Source organism: Tursiops truncatus, chromosome 8, assembly GCF_011762595.2.
Source record: "Tursiops truncatus isolate mTurTru1 chromosome 8, mTurTru1.mat.Y, whole genome shotgun sequence".
In the NCBI taxonomy this organism is placed as follows: Eukaryota; Metazoa; Chordata; class Mammalia; order Artiodactyla; family Delphinidae; genus Tursiops; species Tursiops truncatus.
In genome coordinates, this window is record NC_047041.1 from 64,913,712 (window position 1) to 64,922,475 (window position 8,764).

The 8,764-nt window shown below is 37.1% G+C and overlaps 1 protein-coding gene across 5 annotated transcripts in view; it reads left to right on the top strand.

Annotated features, from left to right (window-relative positions):
- The window catches only part of USP47 (ubiquitin specific peptidase 47), a 120,845-nt gene extending 115,755 nt beyond the window's left edge, over positions 1–5,090 (top strand). For 4 of the 5 annotated variants that reach the window (XM_019948105.3, XM_019948106.3, XM_073808623.1 and 1 more), the window contains 4 exons: positions 1,806–1,936; positions 3,433–3,480; positions 3,571–3,701; positions 4,527–5,090. In XM_019948105.3, the coding sequence (XP_019803664.1) occupies positions 1,806–1,936; positions 3,433–3,480; positions 3,571–3,701; positions 4,527–4,701 (485 nt within the window). In that variant the 3' untranslated portion in view covers positions 4,702–5,090. Of the gene's footprint in view, positions 1–1,805; positions 1,937–3,432; positions 3,481–3,570; positions 3,702–4,526 lie in introns of those variants that run through there. The other variant, XR_012333455.1, reaches the window with a different exon arrangement.
- Positions 5,091–8,764: the final 3,674 nt, after the last annotated feature.

An 8,764-nucleotide genomic window follows, 5' to 3' on the forward strand; every position in this document is an offset into this window, starting at 1 on the left:
TGTGGGCTGTGAGGGAGAATTTGCTCCATGCCTCTCTCCTAGCTTCTGGTGGTTTGTTGGCAGTCTTTGGTGTTCCTTGGCTTATAGATGCATCCTCCTGATCTCTGCCTTCATCTTCACATCATGTTCTCTGTGCGGGCTTTCCTATCTGTGTCCTGATTTCCCATATTATAAGGACCCTAGTCATATTGGATTAGTACCCACTTTAATGATCTCATTTTAACTTGATTACCATTGTAACGACCCTATTTCCAAATAAGGTCACATTCTGAGGTACTGAAGTTCAGGACTTCAACATGTCTTTTGGTGGGGGACATAATTCAACCCATAACAATGTAACAGTGACCTAGAAGAGCAGTTCTGTTTGTCACACCTCCTGGTTTTAATTATCAACATTGGTACATTTTAATCTAATGTTTTTTGGAAGAGTTAGTGGGGGAAAAGTTGGCTTTTAGGAGATATAAAGGGAAACAACTAGTTCTATATTCTTTTGTGACTTTGCTGTTGCTTAGAAAGTTTTTGATTTTCCTTTTCTTTTTCCATAGAAATTAAAATATCATAAGTTCTGGATATTTTTATGTAAGATTATGATAGCTTTCAGAGGGTTCAATAATACTAACACCTCACCTATTTCAGGTCTAATTTGGTTTAAATTTCAATGTTTGAATTCTGATTAAGTGACAAGTTAAGTGGGGAGACAAGGAATAACCAGGACGCCATCTACCATGATTTGTAAGCAAGTGCTCCAGATTGTAATTCCTTCTCTGAGTATCTGGGGCCTGAGAGAGTAATCACTGTTTCTGGGTAGGCCAAGAAGAGATGAAGGACATAGACGTCACCCTTATTAGGACGGAGTATATATTAGCAGAGATGGATTAGCCAGAACATGTCTCTGGATAGTAGGTCCTTACATCAGTATCATTTCAGTATATATTTTAGCATTGAAATACTTGAGTAAGATATGTCATGTGATTAAATCTAAGAAACATTTATTGACCTGTAATTTGCCAGACATTGCTGACCCTTGGTGCTATAAAAATGAATAAAGACCAGTGATTGCCCTCCAGATGCACAGTGTATGGGAGAGCCAGAACTACAAACCTGTAATTCCAAAATGATAGGTGTTAAGGACCAAATCAGTACAGTTGGCTCTTGTGTACATCAAAGAGAAAGGTGACAGCTGAGCTGGGTTTTGAAGAATCAGTAAGTTTGGGAGTAAATGAAAAGAGAAGGATTAATGATAGCTTGAGTGAAAAAAGAAGATAAACTTAAAGCTATTTGATTATGATTTTAGATTGTGGGGTAGAAGCCAACAGAGGAACAAAGATCATAGATGCAAAGAAGAGAGTAATTGGTCGAGCAGTGTCCAGCAGGAGTCACGAGGGAGTGGAATTAGGAGTACTGGTGGAAGGAGAGCTTGCAGGGGTTAGCGATTATCTTCTGAGACTTGGGGGAAGAGAATAAATATTTTATTCTCAAAAAATCCTTGGGATAATTGGTTTCTTTTATGCCCACTTTTTCTTTTTTATATTTATTTATTTATTTGGCTGCGCCTGGTCTTAGTTGCAGCATGCAGGATCTTTAGTTGTGGCATGTGGGATCTAGTTCCCTGACCAGGGATTGAACCTGGGCCCCCTTCTTTGGGAGCACAGAGTCTCAACCACTGGACCACCAGGGAGGTCCCCATGCCCACTTTTTAAGAATAACACTTGAAGTAAATCTTTTTGTTTAGTCAGGCAGTACAAGAAAAGGCAAATTATGAATCATTAGAGTAAATAGAATGATGGCCTAATCTTGCATATTAGGGGCAGAGAAGATGAAATCCATGTCACAACTCGCAGTTTTGTCAAGACGGTGGAGGCCTTCAGAGATGAAGTTGGATCCCTTCCAGGAGGTTGTGTTGGAAAGCAGTAGTGTTGATGAGTTGCGAGAGAAGGTAAGTTCATTTTAAAGAAAATGAACTAACATACATTTTTCTCTGTGGTGCATAAGAGACACCCTAGGAAGTGAGTGCCAGACACTGATGCAGCAACCTGTCTTTGTCTCTGTCACACATTGTGCCACACTACTCTTGTTTCTTAGGGCTGCTGATGCTTTGAAAAATTACCTTGGCTTCTGGCCATCCAGAAGTGAACCACCACTTTCTGTTACTTGGACCAACTTTGCCTTAAGTAGTTAGGATTAGTTAGAGGCACTAGAGTAAATTGCTGTATATGCTTAAAACCCAAATGAGGTAGAATCGAGTAGAGAACCCAGATGAAGATGTCTTCTGCATTTTTCATTTTAAAGGTGGGAATTCTAAGGATCTCTGGAGAAAGGGTGAATTATTCATAAGTGGTACTAGGACGGTTGGCAGTTTGGGGAAAAATTTATTTCCATATTTCACACCAAACACAAAAATAAATTCTAAATAAGTTAAATTTATATTTTAAAATATAATAAAATGATAAATGTTCTAGGTGAAAATATTGAGAATATTTTTATAATCCCAGAGAGGGAAAAATATTTGTAAGTATAATACCAAAAGCCAAAAAAGAAAAGATAGACAACATAAAAGTTTAAATCTTCTGCACAGTACCCCCCAACTGCCAAAAAAATATTTTTAAAGCAACCCATAAAGCTAAAAAACAATGGAAAAATATTCGAAACATATGTGAAACATGATGTCCAAATTTAAAAGGAGCTACAAATTAATAATCTGGACAGTCTAATTTTAAAATAAGCAAAGAACATGAATAGGCAATTCATAGAAGAAGAAATACAAGTTAAAATAATAACAACACTTTTTACCTCTTAAATTGGTGAAGATTTAGAATATAAAAAAATACCTAGAGTCATCATGGTTTGGGGAAAATGCAATATCATACACCTTTGATAAGTGGTTAAATTGTTACATTTTTTTCAGGGTTCAGCTTGGCATTGTTTATCAACATTTCAGATGTGCAATTCTACATCTAAGAAATATTTGCAGAAATATGCAAAGAGATATTTATGGAGATACATATTATAGCATTGTAACTGGGAAAACCTAAAAACACGCTCAGTGTCCATCAATAGGAAATACAATGGTATATTTTTCAACTATTGAAGAGAATGAGGTTACTCGGTATCCTGTTCTTATATAGAGACTATATAAAGTTACTATATAGATATATAAAACTGTTTATGAAATGTATTTATAAATGTGTGTATGTAGTTTATATATGCATAGGAAAGGTCTGAAAGGAATATACTAAATTGATATTTCTGAGACATGGTGTTTGCAGGTAGACAGAGGAGAGAATTCCACTTCCTGCTTTTTAAAAAATTTTTATCAAACATGTTACTTCTTTGAACAAAAAAGCTATGTCTGTGCTTATGAGGTTAAAGGAAAATAACTTCTCAGCAAATTTACTTTTTAGATGAACTCATGTAAAATGTTTCCTTTTACAGCTTTGTGAAATCAGTGGAATTCCTTTAGAAGATATTGAATTTGCCAAGGTAAGGCCCTGAGAATGTTTAAATCTGGGTACTAGGGCTCAATAAACATGGCTAATGGTGTCATTTATTCATTCATTCTTTTCTCCTTAGGGTAGAGGAACTTTTCCCTGTGATATTTCTGTCCTTGATATTCATCAGGATTTGGACTGGAATCCTAAAGTTTCTACCCTGAATGTCTGGCCTCTTTATATCTGTGATGATGGTGCAGTCATATTTTATAGGTAACATTCACAATGTTTTGGTTATTTCTAGTGATACCACATTTTTGTTGTGCATCTTGTTTTTCATAAATAGCTTTACAATTGTTATGATATAGAGCAGCCCTGACCAGTGCAAGCCATTTATTACATTCTGAAATTTCTAGTAGCCACATTTTAAAAAGTAGAATGGTGAAATTATTTTAATAAAGTATTTCTAACCCAGTACATCCAAAATATTATCATTACAACATGTAAACAATATAAAAATCATTTACAAGATATTTTACATTATTTTTCGTATAGTAAGTCTCCGAAATATTGTATATTTATTATACTTGCCTCCCATGTCAATTTGGAGCAGACATATCTCAATAGGCACACATGGCTAGTGGCTGCCGGATCAGACATTACAGATATAGAGGGAAAAGAATAGTCATTGGAGGCTGGCAGATATGTGTTCAGATTTAGCGTTGTTATTTACCTAGATCCTCATCTGTAAAATGGCAACAATGATTTCAACCTTGCAGGATTTTTTGAGAATTAGGAACTATTGCATTTTAAAAAACTGGCCTAGTGCCTGTTATAAATAGATGTTCAATAAATGATAGCCATTATTATACTAATAGTAACATGGAAATTATTCTTTGCCATTTTTCGAAGTGAGTGCCATGTTAATATAATAAACACATTAGAAATCTAGGATATCTTAATATATGAGGTTATTTAACTTCAGTGGTGATAATCAGATTTCATTTTCTCACTGAGCAGCTTTAGAGCATTTAAGCATAAATTAAAGGAGACAGATGGCTCTGCTGGTCTAATATGTCATTAATATTTTAAACGTAGGGATAAAACAGAAGAATTAATGGAGTTGACAGATGAGCAAAGAAATGAACTGATGAAAAAAGAAAGCAGTCGACTCCAGAAGACGGGACATCGTGTAACGTACTCACCTCGGAAAGAAAAAGCACTAAAAATATATCTGGATGGAGCACCAAATAAAGATCTGACTCAAGACTGACTCTGCTAGTGTAGCATTTTCCCTGGGGGATTTTGGTTTTAATTAGACGGTTCACTGCTACTGTGTAGTGTGCCATTATAGCCGGACGTGGTTAGGGGTAACCCAGTGATACCAGCACTGATTGGACTGCCCTTCACCAATCAGAAGCTCAGTGCCCAATGGGCCACTGTTTTGACTTGGAATCATGTTGTGCACTATAGTCAAATGTACTGTAAAGTGAAAAGGGATGTGCAAAAAAATAAAAACAAAAAGCAAAACCTGCTACTAGAAAAGGGGAAAGGGGAATGAGTAAACTTCTTTTCTTGCAGACAGATGTGCACATAGCCGCTAGTCAAACCAGCCTCAAACAGGATGCTCATAGCTTAATAATAAAAGCTGTGCAAAGGCCATGAATGAATGAATTTCTGTTTATTTCACTTATACACACATTACCTCATTGACAATTTGGAAGTAAATGCAACGTGTGTTGACTCTTGGAAAGCAGCAAAAATAGGAGCAGAAGAAAGAAATTCTTAGAACCAGCCGTAACCCAGTAAAGAATCGTGAAGTTGTGTTTTTATTTTGTTTTCTTTTTTTCGAAGTATTAAGAACATTATTCTAGATCATCAAAACATTTCCTTAGACCACTCCCAGCAGGTGGCAGCTCAAAATTGCTGCAATACTGTAATTATAACTGATTGTACGTTAAGTTATGGATGTAGAGAATTCATTTCACTCATTCATTCAGCATGTAAATAAAATTGATCCTATTGAGTTATCATAATTGCAGTTCAGCTATTTCCCATGGTTATTCATTTCACATATCATTCATGATGTACATTTGTGTACATTGAGAAGTATAGCAGTTTATGTAAATGTAACCCTCAGTGGGGTTCCTCAGTGCTGGGTCCCATACGATTGTATTTGCCCTTGTTAATGAGGTTTTTCTGTTCAGCGGCTTCGATTTTTTCCTTTTTTACATTTATTTTGAAGATATACTCCAAGTTTGAATCTTCTAAAACCCTTTTAAGTCCCACTTTAATTTTTGGAGTTGATACATAGTTACATGTAGTTTAACTTTGGGGAAACAACATCGTTTTGAATAAACTTGCTAGTAAGTCAGGTCATGACACAGGCTAATGCAGTCAACATGATTTCATTGCAGTCTATTCGAATCGGCAAGTTTTTGCTCTGCTAAATGCAACTATTCAATGAACATAATTCTACGTAAATTTTGAAAATGCCATCTAATTTATAAAAAAATCAATAAAAAGGTTTTGGTAAAACTTTTTCATGCCAGATGCTGTTTACAACAATGAACATGCCAATAAAACATTTGTTCATTCTGTTGTGTTATTTTGGTCATTAAACTTTTGTGGATGAAGAATCCGGGTTCAGAAGAGATTTGTTTTCTTTAAATACCACATTTTGTAATGTATATTGAATAATTATCTCATCTCTGTGGTAACGTGTTTACAGTAAAGTTCTCATAAGAGAGATGAAAAGATGTTAATATTTAACTTTGGAGGATCCTGTCGATATTTCAGAGTCGAAATTTTACCCTTTTTTTCCTTTTAAGAAAAAATTAGAAAATAGTGTTAGCAAATGTTGGTTGCAGTTTGAATATAATGATTGAGAGTTCCATAATATCTTAAAAGTCCCTACGAGGGGAAAAAAAATTTTTCTAAGACATTTTTCTCACTAATTTTTATTCCATATAAACTCTGTAGCATTCTGCTAAATTTGATGGCGGTAGTGTTCTGGGTTTGCATTAGTGGAATTGGTGGTGTTCTCAGAGGAAAACTTGAAGCATTTGTGATGAGTTGTTTTTTCAGATCATTTCGATTTTCTGATGTAACATGACAGCTCTTTGGTTCTGATGCAGGCCAGCTTCCTTGGGATATAGGGGTCAGTAAATGTGCTTTCTGCTTTCAAGGACTGACTGTGGAGCAGAGGAGGCAGATTTGTAAGTAAAATGGGTTTGGGGCCGTGTTTGGTTTGGTTTAGTGTCCCTATAAGAGGAAATGGTAGAATCTTCATACCTGCTCCTCATTCTGTGCCTTCTGCCCTTTTTATTGTTTGTTTCGTGTTTGCTGTTTCTAATTGCAGGTGTATTACAAATACCAAGGGTAAAGAAAATATATATTTCATTATGGAAAAGAAAAAGTTAAAGCTTCTTGCTCTTCAGTGCCTGATAGAGAACACAATGTTGCACTTGAATAATTTCAGTAAAGGGGGTGGTGATTTCAAAGTGGATTTGTGGCAGTGGGAACAGTAATTTGCGGGAAAGAGATTAATGTGTCAACCTCCCCCAGACTCAGAGAAACAAGTGAGCACCTGTAAGCCAAAGGGCACATTAACTGTGTGTTCCCAGGCCTGGGGCAGTGGAACCTGGTGATCACTCATCTGCTGAATCTTCTGAGTCTGAGGCAGGCCACATGCAATAAAGAGTGACCCTGTTCCCCATGGGTCATGCCAAGGTTTTGAAGAGTTTTTACTGTGGGGAAGATGAGTTTGTGTCAGCCAGGGATGCCCTGTGAGAACCAAGTACCTACATATCTAAGGCAGGTGCTGAAGGTCAGGGGTCCATTTTGGCAAAGAAGCCAGAGCTATGGTTTCAGGACTCTGCCTTGTTTATTTAGCTGGTCTGTGCAGTGTTTATTTAGCTGGTCTGAACAGAGGTTTGCTAGATGAACGTCTACTTCTCAAACGAAGTGTAAGTAAGTGATAGTAGCCATGACAAGATAAAAAGAGTGAGGGACGGAGCCCTATACTAACTACACAGTGTTTGGTAATCTCTTTTGTAATGGAATGGAAAGTACTTTAAAACTCTTGAGAAAACAGAAAGTACTTTAAAATTCTGAGGAAACGGGGGTGAACTATGCCACAGCTAGAAAACAATCAAGTAGGCAGGCTACACTGTTAGGAATGATATCTAGGCGGAGAGAGGAGACAGCTATAAACTTCCAACGTGGTCTGAGCTAGAGTGCACAGCATCAGAGCACTGCAGTGTTATTACTAAATCTGGAGGTGACCTGTGAATGTATGGAATACAATAAAATCTTTTATTCTGATTCATTCGCTAGTATTTCCTTTTCAATTGGCTGTTTTCCTTCTGAATTTTGTCCCTTTGTTCAGCATCAAGACTCTAACCAGCTCTTGCACTTGTGACTTGCAAATTGTAGTCTAGAGTATATGGAATAGAAGATAATCTGAATTAGCAAGTTTTTTGTTTGCTAAATAAAAGTATTCCATCTAAACAATTCTGTGTAATTTTTGCAAAACGAATCAATATTTTGGTCACTAGCAGTCAAAAGCCTTCTAGGGCCACAAATCCTTAAATCCAGTGCAAAATTGTGTGTATGTGTAGTTTTCTAGGGGTCTAGTAAATGCTTTTTAAATCAGGTTTGCAAAGGAATTCATGGTCCAAATAAAGCTTGTAGCCACGTAGGCTTGGTGTGCATGAAGCTGGTGTACAGAAGATGCTCCTTCAATGTCGTTCGTATGGGGAAAGGGGTACTACGATCATTTGGTTAGATATAGTGTTAATTTTCAAAACGTGGCTTTCAGAAACAATGCTTGACAAAATCAAGAGTGCGTTAAATCATGTGTGTCTGTTTAGAAGAGAATGCGACAATCACTAGGGGCCAAGCTAGGAGGGCAAAAAAGTGTTAGGGAGGGATGTGCTCCCCCTTCCCCGTGATAGCACCACCACCTACCTCCCCCTCACCAGTTAACCTGCACAGGAGAAGCTGATCTTTTGACTGGTCAGAGTCTGAGAATTTACCAGGCCAGGGGATTATTTGTGGACCCAGGAGCCCTGCCTTAAAGGTGAGTACCGTGCTCCCCCTCTGCTGCCTTTGCTCCCAACCTGCCCCTTCCCCCAGTATAGAGGGCACACTTCATGTTCAGCCTTATAATGCTTTAAGCAACCCACTGAATTAGAAGGTATCATCTTGTTGAGATACAAATAATGCAGTGGTTCTGTTTTTCCAGTAACTATGCCAACTGTTTTGTAGAATGCAGTTTCGCACTGGAAGCAGACTTTGGGGGCAACCCTATAAATTTTAAGGCACTTTGCATT